Source organism: Bicyclus anynana, chromosome 12 (assembly GCF_947172395.1).
Source record: "Bicyclus anynana chromosome 12, ilBicAnyn1.1, whole genome shotgun sequence".
NCBI classification, from domain to species: Eukaryota; Metazoa; Arthropoda; class Insecta; order Lepidoptera; family Nymphalidae; genus Bicyclus; species Bicyclus anynana.
The window spans coordinates 12,199,226-12,219,504 of NC_069094.1; the positions used below are offsets into that span (position 1 = coordinate 12,199,226).

General features: G+C 35.9%; 1 protein-coding gene across 4 annotated transcripts; it reads right to left on the reverse strand.

The window, feature by feature from the left end:
• Positions 1-4,248: 4,248 nt before the first annotated feature.
• Positions 4,249-20,048, reverse strand: LOC112055201 (protein FAM76A). 4 transcript variants are annotated; one of them, XM_024095218.2, is made up of 8 exons: positions 19,770-20,048; positions 19,554-19,618; positions 15,042-15,145; positions 13,885-13,994; positions 12,528-12,634; positions 11,377-11,483; positions 10,487-10,608; positions 4,249-9,641 (listed from the first exon to the last, which is right to left on the reverse strand). In XM_024095218.2, exons 1-8 carry the CDS (start codon positions 19,863-19,865, stop codon positions 9,405-9,407), a joined length of 948 nt encoding a protein of 315 aa, XP_023950986.1. In that variant the 5' UTR covers positions 19,866-20,048; the 3' UTR covers positions 4,249-9,404. The 4 variants fall into 4 exon arrangements, with proteins under 4 accessions (XP_023950986.1, XP_023950984.1, XP_023950985.1 ...); XM_024095216.2 differs by having other exon boundaries at positions 11,377-11,495; XM_024095217.2 differs by having other exon boundaries at positions 13,882-13,994.
• Between the last annotated feature and the right edge of the window lie 231 nt (positions 20,049-20,279).

Sequence of the window (20,279 nt, forward strand, 5' to 3'; positions counted from 1 at the left end):
CGAGGGTTCCAAAGCGCTTTGGTCCGAGAAGAGCCCACACCAAACTCAGTCAGGGTTTAGTTTTTGCTTACCTATCACAAATTGATTTCCTTAACCGAGACAGACATTTAGGTATTTCTTAAAATGCATGCCCGGACCAGATTCGAACACAAACCCTCCGGAATAAGAGGCAGAGGTCATATCCACTAATTTATCATGGCTCTATCTACCGTGTCTCAAACGGTGAAGGGAAACATCGTGAGGAAACCTGCATACCAGAGAATTTTCTTTATTCTCTGTGAAGTCTGTCAATTTGCACTGGAGCGGCGTGGTGGACTATTTGCCTAACCCCTCTCATTCTGAGAGGAGACTCGAGCTCGAATATAGGTAAGGTAGGTAGTAAGCCGAATATAGGTTGATAATGAGGATAAAGATCACAAATTCATTGGCTAAAGTTTAGCTTAGAATAAAATGGCGTTGTTGTAGAGAAAATAAGATTGGATGTAGGGAATAAAGACATTATTATTCACTCGAACGAAATCGCATCAAAATCTTTTTCTAAATCGATTAGGTACCTAACCTTACGTAGCTACTCCAGGTTTTGGAGTTTTTCTATTGGTTTAGGAGCGCTAAGTTCTGGTAGAGCGCAGACATTACGTAATTACAGAGTTTATCTACCCTACCCTCCAACAAAGCGAAAGATTTTAATAGAACCAATATTCTAGCAAACAGGTATCAAATCCAGGAGCTATCGGCCTATTAACTCTTTTAAATGGGATTTCATGTTACTATGTACATTCAAGGATTTCTTTTTTCAAAACATCATCTCGTTTCAAAATTCATAGAACTCGTGAAACATACTAATGTACGTAAATGGGTAGGTACATTGTAAAATGATAATGATTATGCATGCGTCAAAATAATGTTCTTTAGGATAATGTTCATTAGGACAATGTTCTTTAAGACAATGTAACATAACATGATGGGCAAGCAAGACGACGGGAGATAGACAGCGCGCATAATCGCTTACAAAATACAATAAACATTGAAAACTGTAGCAAAACATGTTTTTCTTATCTCTACGTCACTGCGGAAAGTTGGATGTTTCGCATTCTATCATTGAAAAAATTTTTAATGTCGTCGTTACTGGAATTCCATATGATAATAAAAAAATATTATAACAGAATATTAGTCCAGTTAAATGAGATTAATAATAATTTTACTTCCTTTTTATAATGATTAATTAATATTATTAATTGCAAACGTTAGACCCGATTGCTTTTGATCACGAGATCGGGTTATGAAATACATACCAAGCTTTTCATAATTCTTTCTTCCAAGTTCTAAGAACAGTAAAAACTCTCAGCGTTTGACAGCCTCCGTGACGCAGTGATATGCGCGGTGGATTTCAAGACTGAGGTCCTGGGTTCGATCCCCGGCTGAGTAGATGGGAGGCTTCGGCCGTGGCAAGTTACCACCCTACCGGCAAAGGTACCGCCAAGCGATTAAGCGTTCTGGTACAATGTCGTATAGCAACCGAAAGGGGTGTGGATTTTCATTCTATTCCTAACAAGTTAATAGCCCGCTTTCCGCTTCAATCTTAGATTGCATTATCACTTACCATCAGTTGAGATTGTCAAGGAATCTTGTAAAGAATAAAAAACTGCCATTTGAAGGTGGGAAGGGAAGTTACACCTTCGTCACTCGGAGAGCTTCTTAAGCCGTCGGTATCGCTTATTACCATTCGGTAGCTTTCGATAACTAAAAAACTAAATCTTCATCATCATCATCATCATTATCATTATTAACCCATATTCAGCTCACTGTTGAGATCAAAACTCCTCTCAGATTGAGGGGTTAGACCAATAGTCCACCACGCTGGCCCAATGCGGATTGGCAGACTTCACACACGCAAAGAATCAAGAAAATTCTCTGGTATACAGGTTTCCATACGATGTTTTTCCTTCACCGTATGAGACACGTGATATTTAATTTCTTAAAATGCACACAACTGAAAAGTTGTGCAACAGGAACTAAATGGTAACACTAAAGCTCGCCAAACCGCATTTAAGCAGTGTGGTGGGTTTAAGCTTCATCTCCCTTTATTATATAAAGGGTGATCTAGTCGTAGCAGTAGGCCTTTAAAGTTGGCTGATAATTGTTAATAATGATTGACAAAATACGATTATTGTAACGATGGAATGCAATTAATAAAGTCACTACAATTATTATAATGATACAAACGTATCCCAAAGTTACATAGTGATTACAATTGGTAATGTCGTTATAAAAAATATTGTTTTACATTAACCTATTTTTGTGCAAAGAAATAAATTACAGATAAAAATTTAGCCTTAATTTTCGTAATTTATTGTAATCGTGTTAATATAATGTAGGTACTTTATAATTAATTGAAGTTTTATTTATTCTATATCTAAGTATGAAGTATAATTTTGACAATTAATTTAAACTATGCGAATAAATAAGAAAAGAAATTGCTGTAATTAAGTTTATTTGAATATTATGACTTTTATAGAAAAATATAGTGAGTATGTGTTATTTTTATGACTTTTCAATACCTAGGTATCTTGTAATGATGTCGCAACAGTAGGTCTATGCCTTTGGGTTGATTAATTAAAAGAAGGGATGAAGAAGTTTACAAAAAAACGGTGAAATATCTATAGCACGTCTACCAGGGGTAGCCAACCCGCCAAAATTCCACCATAAAATATTTTACTCTTTGTACAACCACGTGCGACTTTGAATTAGTTAAGACCGTTCTACCACAGAGATATTTAAATTCAACGCAACCCCGCACAGAGCGACTACCCCAGTGAAATAAGGAAATTTAATTGGTCAACCTCGCAATGAAGATAATCTATAGGTACCTACTTATAATAAATCTGTAGAGAGGTCAATTCTGTACATAAAATATATTTTCAAAATAACTATCAGTGGGTGATTAGTAATCGATACTGATGTCAAAAATGCAATCAGTAAAATTTTCGTCTGTCTGTATGTTCGTTATAGAAACAAAAACTACTCGACGGATTTTAACGAAACCTGGTACAATTATTCTTCATACTCATAGTAGGTAGGTATACTTTTCATCACGCTACGATCAAAAGGAGCAGAACAGTGAAGAGAAATGTTGGGAAAACGGGAGAAGTTACTCTATTTTTACAGCGATACTACTGTAAGGGCTGTATTAAAGAGGTCTAAGGGCGGACGAAGTCGCAGGCGTCCGCCTGCGAATATAAAAAAATCAACCGAATTCAAAAACACTAATAAAAAAGCGAAATATAACATCATATTATGTTCTACCTGCTGATCAGTTTAAAGCCGTTAACATCATCAGATCCTGTCGCATTGAGAACCAGCTTCTTTTCTTTAAGTCGGTTATAAATGTAGCAACGCCGTGGAAGGTACGAGGTATGATTTTTCAGTTGGTTAATAAAAATCGTCACAGCTTTGGATAATGTAAACGTACCTAACTACATGAGTCTATGTAGACTCCAGATGGACCTCCACTGCTGGACTTAGGCCTCTTGTAAGAACATTCAAACACAACGGTCTCGAGCCGCCAGCATCCAGCGGCTCCCTACAACCAGATTGATGTCGTCGACTCATCTACATACCTACCCATATCATATAATAGGAAAGTGTCATCAGGTATAGGTACATCCTTGCTAATCGTCATTTGGGTCATCTCCTCCGGGATACGGGCCTCGAGGCAATGCCTCCTTACCCAGGTAAGAACTTTGTATGTAAATCAAAAAATATACGGTTAATTTTCATTAACGCTAATAGATGACGCTACTCGTAGATGACTTTAGTTTTCATGGGGCGATCAACAGACGGCGTTAGTCGCATATCGCGTCAGTTGCCAGCCTATTACTGAAAATTATTACTGGTGGTTGTCTATGACTATGATATTGTTACAGTTACGGAGAACTCTATTACTATGTACATGGGGTTCATAATCGTTTGCTCATGTCAGGTTGTGTGTTGTGCATACTGCTTAGTATGCTAATATAATAAATTAGTTCCCCTCTTTTTCCCGCAACTGGGAAAAAGTATAAGCGAAACAAGAAAAGTGGTGGTGGTACGAAATCCGCCCCGTTGGATTATTGTATAACCCACTCCTAACACAGACTTTTTCGACTAATTAGAGGGGAATTAAAAAGGTATGGCAAACATTCTTAAAAAAAATTATATTTACTTAACTACGTAGTATAAAGAATAGGTTACCATGAAATAAAAGTCAAATTGATTTCAACACCATTTATTGAATTTAATTTACATTTCACTAAGTATTTTATTCATTCATGAAAGAATTTTTTAAATAATAAGAATAATAGAAACACGATTTAGTCTTTTTATCGTTGAAAATAGGTATTATACTGTACTTTGACAAATTGTTTGGTTTCCATACTCACTAGACATTGATTTAAGAAACTAATCATAGATCTAGACACCAAATACATAGATAATATTGAAAATTCCTTAGCTCTTGATTCTAAAACATTCAGTGGTAGCTTCCACAATTTAAATTCAAGGTATAGCTTTTTCATTAGAACCAGTCGGCACTCAACTTAAACCGGTACTCAACTCAACCGGCACTCAACTTAAACCAGCACTTAACTTAAACCAGCACTAAACTTGAACCATCTCATCTATTTACGATAAAGACTACATGATACAGAATAGGTATAAGATCAAGCATTAGAATCATATAAATAAGATTTTCATGTTTATATCTGGCAACCCCAGTTCCAGTGAGATAGCACACAACCTTTACGTTTTCAATTCTGTTGGATTCTGTTGTTCTTTTAAATAGTTTAGGATTTTTTTCTATTAACCAACAAGGTATGTATGTTAAGTAAATTTAATTAAAAATATAATATTATCCGGACGCAATTTATAGGCAACCTATTCGAATTGTGCCAATGTGAATATTTTCAATCATTTATATGTTATCCCTAATAAATAACAGATATTACACACAGGTACATTTCTTATGCCGGATTTAGTAGTAATCGCATCTTACTGACAGATACAATTGGTTTAAGTACCTACTCGACTACACGATTAATCATTGGGAGGCCATTGCGATATTGGTCGAGTGCTGGCTAGATCTAATGAGCTTTGACCCTTATGTTCCATAATGCCGAGCAATCAAATTATTTAACTAATTAATTATTATCTATGTATATTCCAGAACAAAGGTAAATCCTAAAATCGAATTTTGTGCAGACAATAATACTGTTTTGCCTAATAATATCTTTAGACATAATCCACCAAATCAACCCTTAGACTTACTACTGACTCAGCATTTTAGCACACTTTATAGTTGACCAACATTAACCTAACACAGAACACCAATGTACAAATTGAATAAAACATCGATATTATGATACAGAAATCGATATTGAATCAATATCACTTTTTCCTACCACCTATAGTACTGAGTATGAATTCAATACTCAGATTGCCTAGAGTTAGGCCAAATCTTTAGCCATGTGTCTATTTATCTGACTGTACACATCTCCATCTGTAATGGAATCAGTGATCATCGGACGCTTGGACGAGCGTAACTCTAAGAAATTCCCAGGGATCGAAGAACGGATGGGAGGAATCGCCTCTGTAAGACCATGGCTTAAGAGGAACATTGGTATCCCGGCATGGATTCCAATGTTCATTTAAGCCTGAGTGACGATATAAATAGAGGCGGACAAAACGTCCATTTCTCTAACACAGACATTGGATTAGACTTTCAGGAACATTATAACCGATGAATTTAATGGAGTATTTCTGAGAGCGTTTTTTGTATAAGCCTCAGACCTTGGATAGAGAAACATTGGAGCATAAGGGTGTATAGCCATGAGACGCCTCGTCACTGCAGTTGGAATCTACGTAAGGATGACGCTAGAAATTGAGGCGGACGATCTGTCTCTTTAAGAAATTTTAGGGAATAAGATCTACGTGTAAGAGCATCCTCTGTAAGGCTCATCTTTGAGTTAGAGCAACTTTGGAGCCTATAGAGGTAGTGGACAAACAGTCATGAGACGCCTCGTCACTGTAGTTGGATTGAAATCCACGTCAAAATGACACAAAAAATTGAGTCGGACGAACCGATGTCTCTTCAAGAAATTAAAGGGGACAAAATGTATGTGTAAGAGCGTCTTTTTTAAGACTCAGACTTTCGAGTTACATGAACATTGGAGTCTATAGGGTTAGTGGACAAACAGTCATGAGACGGACGAAACGCTGTCTCGTTACGAAATTAAGGACAAAATGTATCTCTATGGTCGTCTTTTACAAGACTCAAGATCATTGGAACGTTGGGATTAGCGAGCTAAGTCATGAGACGCCTCGGAAAAATCAAAGAGATCGTCATACTGAGGTTGTGTATTGGCAGACTTCTTGTCACACCAAGACAACATTATGAAGTATTTACATGCAAGTTTCTTCACTTTGCTTTCAACATCAAAGTATGTGACATTGAAACGTTTGAAAATAATTGCAATTTAGCGTAATTATATAATTTTCAAGTGATAGATGCATCTCTAGGGCCTGTCTTAATACAATTCGTAGTACTTGAAGTTCAAGTCAAGAAGTCATGAGATCATAATAAATTGTGATGTTTATTTTTACAGTGAGGAAATTAACACTAAACTCATGTCCATGCTCTTGTTATTTTATATATACGTCTATTAATACATAGCATAGTCTCTCAAACAAAAGTCGAAGTATCATTATTTTTCATATAAAAGTTTGAGTTTTTGTTTCTATCTTTTAAAATATGGCAAAACTGCCTTACACTTGTAATGTCTATCATATCTGAAAGAAAATGATAGTAACATATAGTTAACTTTAACTGCGCATTTTTAACTGTGAAGTTTAAATATATCGAAATGTCAATCTAAATCATTAGAAAAAAAAAACTGTACAGATAAAACTGACAGTGTTAAGTTTTGCACACACGGACGATTTAACAGTAAAAAAAAACAGGTATGTAGCCCGCAAAGGTCAAAACTCATTATTAGGCCTCGGACAACGTAAATACCTCAGCTATGCCTCGCTTACCGCGCCGTACCTAAGTACGAATCCGAAGTTTCGCATCCGAGGCGTAATAGTGAGTTTTATACTTAAGTGATCAGTGTGACATGAATAGTACAACGAAATTGAAATCGATTAAGAAATCTACAAAAGTAACTACAATCTCTGTTCGGAAATATCTTTTTCCTGTAGAGTTGGAAATAACTCAACTATTTTTTTTTAAATTTATTTATTATATTTTTAGTCTAAAAATAAATATTGATATGATGGCATAATTATTATCATTACTTGTAAAATCTAATTTTGGTATTGATTAAATAAAAAAAATATTAGGTACCTATAATTGTACTAATAACTGAATTGGATTAATGATTATAAGAAAATTGTATGATTAATTATTATCGAAATAATTTCACTGATTGTATTTAAATAATAATAATAAAAAAAAACAAATATTGATGTGTAAAAGTCCACACATATAATTTCACTGATTGAAATTTATTATATCTACTTACATAATAAAAAAAACAAATTTTGATTTTAAAAATATCCGCAGTCATAAATTAATCTCTTTTAGATGTTGTCATTTTCGAAATAATTAAAATGTATAATTACTATATGTGCGACACGATAAGATGGACCGTTTTTATGTTACCATTTTGGTAAATTAACAGACAGTAAATAAAGTCATAAAAATATAATTTATGGTATCTATAATTTTACGACATTTTTGGATATCGTTTATATGTCTTAAGTAGTCATCAACTCATATTCTGCTCACTGCTGAGCACGTGTCTCCTCTCAGAACAAGAGGGGTTAGGCCAATAGACTTCACACACGTAGAGGATTAAGAAAATTCCCAGGTATGCAGGTTTCCTCATAATGTTTTTCCTTCACCACATGATATTTAATTTCTTAAAATGCACATAACTGAAAGTTGGAGGTGCATGCAACGAACCGGATTCGAACCTATGCCCTCCGGAATCAGAGGCAGAGGTCATCTCCATTGGTATATAGCTAAACATGCAGAGAAAATGTTTTATACATTTAAATTGAAATGAATTAACCAACGCCCTGCAGTTACTTCCACGAATTTCTCGTTTAAAAGGAATAAAGGGGTGGAAATAACCTATGACACTCACAAATAACGTGGCTTTCTATTGGTAAAAGTATTTTCAAAATTATATCAATAGATCCAGAGATTACTCCCTACAACCTCACAAACCTCTTTACCTTTTTATAATATTAGTGTAGATAAATTACTACACTTCCTCCGCTACTATATGCAATTGACCTTTTTTTCAATTTAATGTTCTGAAATTCAAAACTATAAGCTGTTGTCAAAACGGTCTTCATAGCGTATCGCATATATATATAATTTCCATTATTGTCTTATACAGTTGACATAAAAAACGCACCAAATTGAATATTATTTGTTATATATAATAAAAAAAATGGTAAGATGCTTATAGATAGATAATTAAAAAAAATAATTATAAAATGGAAACCTACTTACGCTTAAGTTTTAAATATGTCTACAAATGAAATCATTTGTAGAGTAAAAAAATAAAAGGAAAATGTCTATTTCCCATTAAAATATCACTAATAGTAATAGTTCCAGAGACAGACGCGAGATTTCACACGATTTGAATGCACTAAGAATTATAATAAATATAATTTATTTATAATAATGTAGAAAAACGTCAAATAATTGACGATTTAACCATCAGTCAATGAATAAACAAAATTTTGACATTGACTTTGATTATAAATTGGATTTTAAGTATAATGTGTGTGTGTGTGTGTGTGTGTTATTTTACGTTATTGTGTACGTTAAATATTGTTTTTATTAAATATATAAATACATAAAACAATATTTTTATTATGATCTTTTATCTATAGTAATTAAATATATATTTAATTTTATTAACTTTTTAATTTTTTCAATTATTATATCCAATTGTTCTAACAAATTAAATAAGTACATAATTTTTCAATGTAACACGATTCAAGGTAATACATAAACACACTCATCAATTATAATAACTTTGATCTACTTACATACATTTAACACGTTCGCTGCAGCACTGATTTTTCTGTACATTCTGTTTTTTTACCTCATACTAAAACTTCATGTGATGCGGCACGAGGTCCATCGACCTTGTAACTCTTAAATACACTAGATGTACGAGGTCAATTGACCTCGTACATTAGTGTATCGACCTCGCGGTTCGAGGTCAATTGACCTCGTACCGCAGCGAACGTGTTATACCGTTCGGCCATTCATACTTGTCACTGTTAATAATTTGTATGTATTCAAACCATAGAAAACCTGTGCGCCGTATCCTAGACTATAAATTGTTCTAATTGGTGCTCGGGCTGTCGGTGCCACTGCCGCTGTTTTCAGCGTTCGCGAGCGCTGATTTTGTATTTTTATTGTTCTTTTTAGCGGATTTGCTGAGTGTTGCCACTTCTTTGAGGAGGTTCTGTATTTTTGAGTTCATGAGTGTGAACTTTGTTTCGTTCAAACGCTCCTTGTTCTTCATTTCGCTGCGCAGGTCCGTTGTGTCGTTGTGGTGCTGCGCTTTGAGCTCGGTTATCTGTAAAGTGAAATGTACACAAACATACAAATACAGTTTTAATTCTATATTAAAAATTGAGGTTACTTTGGTGTGGAACATCTATTACGGAGGGATGAAAATCATATTAATAGAAAAATGTTGAATTTGCAAGTGGAAGGCCAAAGAAGGAGATGGTTGGAGTGTGTGAAAGAGGATATTATGTGTGTCATCGATATCCTATTCAAAAGTGGATGCAGCATCAGCAACCAAAAAACGTCCCCACTCAATGAGTGCTAAACACAACTTTTTGGCACTCAATTCAAGTAGTCGTATTTGAAAATTCAACCTTAAACTTAATCCTTAAGGTTGAATTTGCTTTGAATTTAAGATTTTATTTAATATCGGACTATATTAATTAAAGGCCTTTAAGCAGGTGAGATTGCTGGATGGCATCAAGGATTTGTCATTGAATAAAAAAAATACAGAAAACACCGGAAACCACTTTCACATACCGCAAAGCGATTTAGCGTTCCGTTACGACTTACGATGTCGTGTAGAAACCGAACGGGGTGTGGATTTTCATCCTCCTCCTAACAAGTTAGCCCACTTCAGATTGCATCATCACTTGCCATCAGGTGAGATCGTATTTAAGGGCTAACTTGTAAAGAATTCAAAAAAAATTCAGCATGCATTGTGTCCAAAAATTGTACCCGTATATCACATCACAATACAGCTTGCACAGTGTGTCTAATCGCTTGTTCGTGAAATTATACCAAAAAAGAGTAATTTCAACGGCTTCATTTCTATGCTAGATCACACCTTCTGGAGTTTTCTGTATTATGAGGGGGTTACTATAGAAAAAGATTTAAACCAGGAAAACATACCAGTTTGTCTTTGCTGAGCAACTCCATGTCTTTCTGTTGCACCTTCTTCTGTAGGCTGGCGATGGTCTCCTTCAGCTGGGTCATCGCTACCACGTGGTCCGAACTATTCGGATCCACTTCACCTGAATAATCACACAATGTTAAATTTAAAAAATCTTTCAAGCATGTCCTCCTTTCTAAAACAAGAAAAATATGTGGCCTTAAATTACCAAATCGGTCAGTTTTTAACACTAATAAATATATTTTGTTTCCTTTTTTGTCTTTTTTAATATACTCATATAACTCATGCCTGGTGGAAAGCAATGATGAGGTCTAGGTTGGAGTGCGCTTGTCTAGAAAATGCCTTGCCTTGAAGGTGCACAAATCAAAAGTGTTAGGAAACATAGAAGCCAGAAAGGGCATTCCATATCTTCGCTGTTCTGATTAGAGTCGACTAGACATTGATAACAAAAATAGGCGTCCCAAAAACGTCCTTTACGATCCAGACGATGACATGACGACCGACAATGCTTCCCGGGCAACACAATCACAAGCAACACAGCGTCTTCGCCGGCGAAGACGAGGTCCCCGATATCTAACGTCACCCGGACGTAGGTTTTCTAACTCACGATCTCGGGGGCGTCCGGACTGATTCACTCAGGTCACGGTTACCCCCTACCGAATGGCCCTCTAAGCCGAGGTCTGAGTCTCATAGGAGACGCCCTTAGAGAGTCGTTCCGTCCTCTATCTTTATTTCAGCCTTCAGGTCTCATCAGGCGATCCACATGGAGCCATCGGCACTTACTCAACATGAAAAAAAAAATGATAACAAAAGGATGCCAATTCGCAAGGTGTCTCGCTGTTCTGCTGTTCTGTGGTAGAATGGGGATGATGATGATGTAAAAACGTACCTTGCGGAGCATTGTGTTTGGACTTCTTCTCCATGGGCTGCGAGTCGAGAGACATGTCCCCCGAGCCCATAGACTTCATCATGTCGGACTTGCGCTTGTCCTTGTGACTGCTCTTCGACCTGCGCGTAGTACATCTCTTGCGTTTAATATTACTAACATACAGCGCCCGTTTCACAACATTCTGATGAGTGTCAGATAGTCTTATAGTCTAAGATCAGGTATTAGAAATATATATTTCTTACGCCGGATCTTGTATTATTAATCGTTTTGTCACTTTCTTACTCTATGTCAAATGACGAAAGACAAGACATTTAAATAAGCCATGTGACACTTATCAGGAGATGGTGAAATCGGTCTACATTCTAAAGTACTTACTGGTAGTTAGGCCAATAGTCCAACATGATGGCCCAATGCGGATTGGCAGACTTCACAATTAAGAAAATTCTCAAGTATACAGGTTTCCTCACGATTTTTTTTCCTTCACAGTTTGAGACATGTGATATTTAATTTCTTAAAATGCACACAACTGAAAAGTTGGAGATGCATGCCCCGGACCGGATTTGAGCCAACGCCCTCCGTAATTGAAGGCAGAGGTCATATCCACTGGCAGTAGTGTCCATAAGGTTGGTCTATTGTCGAACCCACTCCTAATAGTCTTTCCCAATTAGTTGCAGGGGAATCGGAATATTGGTCATATTTTAAAAATATTTTTTTTTTCTTCTGGGTTTATCTGTAAGAACTATAAGCAGATATGCTCTATGATAACTTCGCTTTTCGAGTGTATTCCCCAGTGAGAACATCCCCTCATTGTTTTTATAATATGTCTAATTAATGTGCTTTGTTTTAAGCCTGCTCTGATGTCCTGTGAATCAGTTTTGAAGCCAGAACATTTGGATGACTCATCAGTTGTGTTTTATACTTTTGCGAGACCCTGTCAATCTTTTCATAGACAGTTTCTACCTGTATCTGCCATATTTTAAAAATATGGCAAAAATTCTTTAAAAAAAAATCAGGATAGGTATGCACTAGTAAGACAAATTAAGCAAGCTGAGAAAATCTGCGCTTGAGGGGCCACTGTCCACTGGGCTATCATGACTCTATTGGTATTTGGATACCGTTGGTATAAATCAATGAATAACGTGTCAACTGACTTGTGTGAGCGGTGCTTGTGCTTGTCCACAGACATGTGCTGCTTGGTGCGAGCCAGCGCGCGCTTGAGCGACTGCGTGCACAGCCAGCACAGCAGCTTGCCGTCCACCTGCAATGGCAGTGTGTTCATAAAAGATATACATAAAATATATAATACATAACTGAATAAATAAAACATAAAATTTCAAATTTTAAACACTGTCAACCATGATGGATCTTTGATCTGTGTCATAACGTCACGTAAACACTAAACCGTATACTAACAATACTGAGAGAAGCAAAAAATTGGACGCGCCATAGTTTGACACTGAACTTTGTCTATTTCTCTTCATGATTATTATTTTGTTGGGCGCATGTTAGCGCCACTGGCTGGAAAAGACTTTCGCCACTAGGTGTGAAAGGAAAAGAAAGGAAGAGAAGAGCCTCTTATAATAAAAGGAAGCACAATCATATAGAAAATTTCACTTAAAACCTGGCCAATTTTGCTTTGGCAGTTTTAGAATTATTGGTCAAGAAAAGCCCTTTAAATATAGATATTCAATAAAATCCCAAATTCAGAGCCATTCAGAGCCAAATTCAACCTTAAGGATTGAGTTCAAGGTTGAATTTGCAAATGCAACTACTTGAATTGAGTGCTAAGAAGTTGTGTTTGGCATTCATTGATGGGGACGTTTTTTGGTCGCTGATTATGCATCCACTTTTTAATAGGAGATCGATGATTATGAACAAATCTTGTGTACATGAAAAAATATATGAATACATGTGACTATATATTGATATCCCAGAAATGGGCAAGTCTATTTAAACAATACTCGTTGCCTTTTCATTAAATATTACTACCGAACGCCCGCGACTTCGCATGAAGTTCTGTTTATCACAAATCCCACAGGAACCGTGATTTTTCCAGGGATAAAAAGTAGCCTGTGTTAATTTAGATTAAAATCTATTTCCATTTCATCCGGTTTGCAAACCGCAGCGTAAAGGAGGAATAAACATACTTACACACTTACACACACACACAAACTTTAGCTTTTATAATATTATTAGCGTGTCCGCTAGCCGTGACTTTGTCCGCGCGGAATTAAGTTTTTCGCTAATATCACAAAAACCATGGATATTTTTGGGATAAAAGGTAGCCTATGCAAATAATAAATTTCATGCAAATCGGTTCAGAAGTTGCAAGGACAAACATCCAAACATACATCTATACAAACTTTCACCTTTTTAATATTAAGTGTGATGATATGTATTTTCTTTTAAATAAAAATTACCCATTTGAAATGTTGATGATCAATAAGTGATTATGTTTAAACATAAAAAATAAATAAAAGGAAGCTACCGTATTGGTGTACATACAACCTTCTTGTCATCGTCATGTCTGTCAAACGCGCAGCGCTGCTTGCACTGCTCGCAAGTGACGGCGGACCCGTACTTGCGCTCGGAGTTAGCGCACCGTTGACACTTGTTTCCTAAAATTTATTTTCAAAATGTTGTTTATAATATGTATTTCAGTATCATTAACCTTGGCACAATAGCTGACAGGACTGTAAGGGTTATTTATAGTAGACCGGGTTGTGTCGGGGCGGCCCGGGCCGGTGTAATATGTATTGCTTCTGATATTATTAATTATTACTAGTAGACCCAGTCGTTCCACCCGCGTAGTTAACATTCCCGTGGGATAAAATATAGCCTATGACATTCACAAACATCGGTGAAGGAAAACATCGTGAGGAAACCTGCATACCAGAGAATTATCCTAATTCTCTGTGTGTGTGAAGTCTGCCAATCCGCATTGGGCCAGCGTGGTGGACTATTGGCCTAACCCCTCTCATTCTGAGAGGAGACTCAAGCTCAGCAGTGAGTCAAATATGGGTTGATGACGACGACATTCACAAATAATACAATTCTATTGGTACAAGAATTTTTTAAAATCAGTTCATTAGTTCCAGAAAATAATGAGATGAATATCTTAGCATTCAATGGAATTGTCGGGTCCATCATGACAAAGAGAACTCTGAATAAATCTGAGCACCTTGGGATCCCAGCATTCATTGGCCCCTGACTATTGCCACTACAGCTTTGGCGACTTGTTGAGCTGTGACTGTGACTAAAAGAATATTTGCCAAATCTTTTTACAACATGACCAATGTTCTCATTCCCCTCCAACTAGTCGGGAAAAACTGTGCTTGGAGTGGTTACGGATAGACCAAAGGGGTGGGGATCGAACCACAACCCCTTGTTGATGAGTCTGATTGCTCTTACAGTTGAGCTGTTGAGGCTATCAAACTTTGTTCCATCGCCTGCTGTGTGACTCTGAGCTTACTTATGAGGCCCATTGTTAGTGACAAAGTCCAAGCAACAACAAAAAACTATAACTAAAGCTGTTGTTAAACAACAAAATCATAATAATGTATACCAACAAAGAAATGTATTTATGTAGTGTTTTACACAATGTGAAACACCATTTTGAATTTGAATCTGAAAAGTCCATAGAAATAGAAAGGTATCAAACTTACCAATGAATGCAGCAATAGTGTTGCAATATTCACACGCTGTGGGCTTTCCATATGCTTTGACATTTGCCTCACATTTTTTGCAGATCGAGGAAGTATTAGATTTGCTGTAAAGTAAAAAACAGTTTCAAATAAAAAAGCTTTTTGATAAATGTAAAGTTTTGTAAGTTTGTGATTGCTTTACCAAAATTTAACAATATTTTATAGTTTGATAAATAAAATATATGACAATAAGGGATTGTACATTTAATGGCATTATAGAGAGTGGTTGTTATATGGAAAAAAGAAAAATGTATAAGTAAAACTTGTTTGTCAATACAGTGATTTTCTTTTACTAGCCTCGCTTACTATTTGAAAGTTTGTGGGCAACTAAGAATATGATAACGTATTAAGTCCATAACTTCTAGTTACTTGGTCACCAACAGTGTACACATGCAATCCCAATAAGTAAACAAAAGAACAAATTTCTTAGAAAGCTTTTGTTTAGCATGATGCAGACAATCTATACTAATATTATAAAGAGGTAAAGTTTGTAAGTTTGTAAGTTTGTCACATTTTTTAAATGGGGTAATCTTCGGAACTACTGGTACGATTTCAAAAATTCTTTCACCAGTAGAATGCTACATTATCGGAGAGTGCTATAGGCTATATTTTATATTGGTATCATATATATTACCCGAGTTATCACAGTTTTTGTCATACAGGTCGGACTGAAAATCCTCTTAAACAGACTTATTCGCATGCGCTGCCTTAACTATTGTGTAAAATTGAAATTAATGTATAGAGACTTTATGTATTTTTAAAAGTTCTACAAAAAAGTCCGCGACACCATATATCTATCTTCTATATATTAGCAGATATAGCACCTTTTGTGTTTTAAAAATTATTAATTTTATATACTTAGGTTTACGTAATTATTTATACAACTAAACTTTAATCCTTATTAAAATAAGTTATTTAATAATCACAAGGATATTATGGAGATAAGATTTGCCCTTTACAGTATGTTAATTACTTAAATAGTTTCGGAGATAATACAAAATTTCTAAAAGACGCAGAAATTCCGCTATATGACGCCCGGCGCTTTCATTTACGTAGTTGCCGTTCCCGTGTGAATATGGGGATCAAACATAGCCTATAACACTCGCAAATAACGTAGCTTTCTATTGGTAAAACAATTTTCCAAATCGGACCAGTAGATCCAGAGATTACCTCCTACAACCACACGAACTTTACCTCTTTATATTATTAGCATAGAAGTCTCTATTTCTCTTGGTCATACCACCACACTCGAAGGACTGGACCGATTTTGCTAAGGGTAGGAGTAACATAGAAGTTACAGGGTAGGGTAGGGTACGGGTAGGGAAGCGTAGGGGTAGTGTAGGGGTAGGGTAGGTTTAGGGCCGGGTTTAGGGTAGTGGTAGGATAGGGGTAGAGGTAGGGTAGTGGTAGGGTAGAGGTACGGGTAGGATAGGGAAGTGGTAGGGTAGGGGTAGGATAGGCGTGAGATAGGGATACGGGTGGGATAGGGGTAGGGAAGGGAAAGGGTACGGAGAGGGTAGCGGTAGGATGGGGGTAGGATGTAGGTAAGGTAGGGGTAGGGTAGGGGTAGGTTTGTGGTAGGGTAGGGGTAGGGTGGGGGTAGGCGTAGGGTAGGGTAGGGGTAGGGTAGAGTTGGGGTAGTAGTAGGGTAGGGTAGGGGTAGTAGTAAAGTTGACATCGAAATTTACGCGGACGAAGTCGCGGGCGTCCGCTAGTCAATTTATATATTTACTAGCAGACGCCCGCGACTTCGTCCGCGTGAAACTCGATGTAAACTTCCTACTACCCCTGCTCTGCCCTACACCTACCCCTACCCTAACCCTTAATTTTTTTTCTGCCATAAGAACCTCCTGTTCTGACACATCATTTTTATTATTAAACATTTTATAGGTACCCATTTTTTTTAACCGACTTTCAAAAAGGAGGAAATTTTACGTTCGGCTGTATGTAATTTTTTTATGTACCTATGTGCGTTATTTCCGTCATTTGTGGACCGATTTTGAATATTCTTTTTTTGATTGAAGGGTTTTCTTCCAGGGTAGTCTAATTTTTTTCATGTCAGGATCTGTGTCGAGCCGGTTACTGAAAGATCTTGTTCTTTAAACGGGTTGGCACCGTGTTCAAACTGATCAGAAGGTAGCACGTATTTTTTGTGTTGGAAGTCGGTTGAATTTTTTTTTATGAACCTGGTCCTGAACCTAAACAAAGAAAGTACGACGTATCTAAACTATAAATTAAAACTTAAAGTATGTCTCTAATCTCTATTTCTAAATCTAAAAAGCAAATACGTAAATAGACATAGTCAGACAAACAGTACCTAGCAGCTAGCTAACTTTAACTACCTACGTGGTACGTGCCTAGAAGTAGAACATAATCATTAACAATTAACATCGACTTGCCAAAATCTAAGTAAGTTTTTCACCACCATGATACATCAATTTCGACTTCATCATGTAGTCGGCATAAATCTCCCTAGCGCCGTACAAAAATATGGTGTTTTTGCTCAACGCCATCTATTGGTAAATGGATAAAACGCCTACATAGAGTTTAGTAACCAAAAATGCTGATCCCTATAAAATACGTAGAAACCTATAGAGGAAGGTTCAACTTAATTTGGCGGTTGGCGCTTAAACATAAGCGGCATTCCGCCTTTTAGAAATTTTGTATTATCTCCGAAACTATTTAACTAATTAACATACTATAAAGGGCAAATCTTATCTCCATAACATCCTTGTGATTATTAAATAATTTATCTTGATAAGGATTTAAGTTAAGTAGCATAAATAATGACGCAAACCTAAGTATATAAAATTAATAATTTTTAAAACACAAAAGGTACTATATCTGCTAATGTATAGAAGATAGGTATATGGTGTCGCGGACTTTTTTGTAGAACTTTTAAAGATACATAAAGCCTCCATACATTAATTTCAATTTTACACAATGGTTAAGGCAGCGCATGCGAATAAGTCTGCCTAAGAGGATTTTCGGTCCGACCTGTATGACAAAAACTGTGATAACTCGGCTAATATATATGATACCAATATAAAATATAGCCTATAGCACTCCCCGATAATGTAGCATTCTACTGGTGAAAGAATTTTTAAAATCGGACCAGTAGTTCCGAAGATTACCCCATTTAAAAAATGTGACAAACTTACAAACTTACAAACTTTACCTCTTTATAATATTAGTATAGATTTACGGGATACGATTATAAAGCAACAAAAGAACGTAGCAGCAAGGTATTTACTAATTATGGCAACTTAATATGTACTTCTTATTAGTTAATAATTGTTGTTATAGAGAGTGTGTGTAGCGTAGCAATCTAAACCAATCAAAGCTTGGCTGGTGGGAGGCTTTGGCCGTGGCTAGTTACCACCCTAATGGCAAAGACGTACCGCCAAGCGATTTAGCGTTCCGGTACGATGCCGTGTAGAAACCGAAAGGAGTGTGGATTTTCATCCTCCTCCTAACAAGTTAGCCCGCTTCCAACTTAGACTGCATCATCACTTACCATCAGGTGAGATTGTAGTCAAGGGCTAACTTGTAAAGAATAAAAAAAAAAAAAAGTCTTGTGATGTTGACGCTTTAACGAGTTTCGTTGTTAAATTGAGTGACTTTACATGGAGATTCCAGTGTATCTAGATATGTACATATCTAAAATTTTTATTAATGGTTAAAGCCAACAGTAAGGCCTTACTTATTCATAAAAGTGTAAAGCGAATCAATTATTATGAAAGTAAAAAAGAAAATATTAACTACACATTAAAATGCAAAAACTTTCATTTATGAATTACCAATTGTTACTTGCCCTATTTTTTAGAATGTAGATTTCGTCAATAAATTTAATGTTAATGCTTATTTTTATCCCTTGGGAACATTAGTAACTCTTTACATACCCATTACTAATAAACAAAGTTATTTGGTGATCATTGGACAATGTAGTAGTAGTAGATGTAAAAATTAAACAAGTGTTTGCATATTTTACCTACTTTGTTATGAAAATATTGTTCTTAGGTTTACAATGTTTGTCATTATGGCTTACTATAACTTGTGTGTTAATTATTCTTTTCTTCTGAAAAAGTTCTTAAAGATAGTGAAAGTTAAATCAAGAGTTCTCACAAACAAGATTGTGGATGTCACCTAACATATAATATGCCATTATTCAGGCAAACATCTGTGCTATGAACATATAAAGTATCATTACAAGCTAATAAAGTGAATTCATACATAAGTATCAATAATAATAAACTCAAGGGGATTTTCCCTAAGCCATTGTATATGTTACTTGTCTAAGTACTTGCATTTCCAGAATCAAGGCAGTGTCATAGACTGTTTACATGAAGCTTGTAAATAAAGAGAATGTTTTGATAACATGTTTGTAATCACCCCAAGTGCCATGTTTATGTGAATAGTGTAATTATAATTCTTTTTTAAATTGTATCACATGATTTGGCACATGACTCTGACCTTGTTTGTTGAAACTCCGAACGGCAGTATGTGCACTTCACGACGGGAAAAGATCCACGACACTCCTGAAAAACAGAAACGCGTCACAACTGACGTCAGTACACTGAACTCCTAATAAACGTTCCTTACATGGACTAACTGTATCTACTTCGTCACACATCACAACAGCAGCATCAGATACAGTTAATTGAATAAATTATAACAGATCGACCTTACCTTGCAAAGTTGTTCTCCAGGAGACAATTCCTCGAAAGGATGTCTTGAGAAACAACGAGAACAAGCGAAAAGTGCAGTAGATGCGGCGGAACTCATTTTAAGTCAATATTTAATGTTTTAACTGAACGTTTTATTTTATGCGCAAAATATCAAAATAATTTAACACAAATGACGCCCAAATACTTCAAATATTTATGGCAAAGTGAATGAAAATGATATGAAAGATGACGAAACGATCAACGTTAACGTAGTCGTAAACGTAAACGAAAACGAATCGCCATGACAGATTTTGATTGATGAATGATGAACGATGAGTGAGTAATGATTCAATTATTGAATGAATGACTAGTGATGTCCGTCGACGTGCCAAGCTAAGGTGCCAACTGCCAAGTTTAATCTATCAAAGAATATTACAAAATCAATATTGGATTAGAAAAAAAATATTTTTATTAATCATGGATTTAACAACAAACCCTGAAATACTTATTTCATTTTGTTTTATTTATTTTA

Bases quoted from the DNA above. Each gene is read 5' to 3' on its own strand.
- LOC112055201 (XM_024095215.2), bottom strand. From the start codon at position 19,865: ATGAGTTCCGCCGCATCTACTGCACTTTTCGCTTGTTCTCGTTGTTTC. The intron at 15,146-19,553 runs GTCAGAGTCATG...TTTACTTTACAG, and splicing joins TCGGAGTTTCAACAAACAAG to CAAATCTAATACTTCCTCGA. The intron at 13,995-15,041 runs GTAAGTTTGATA...AATAAATTTTAG, and splicing joins CACTATTGCTGCATTCATTG to GAAACAAGTGTCAACGGTGC.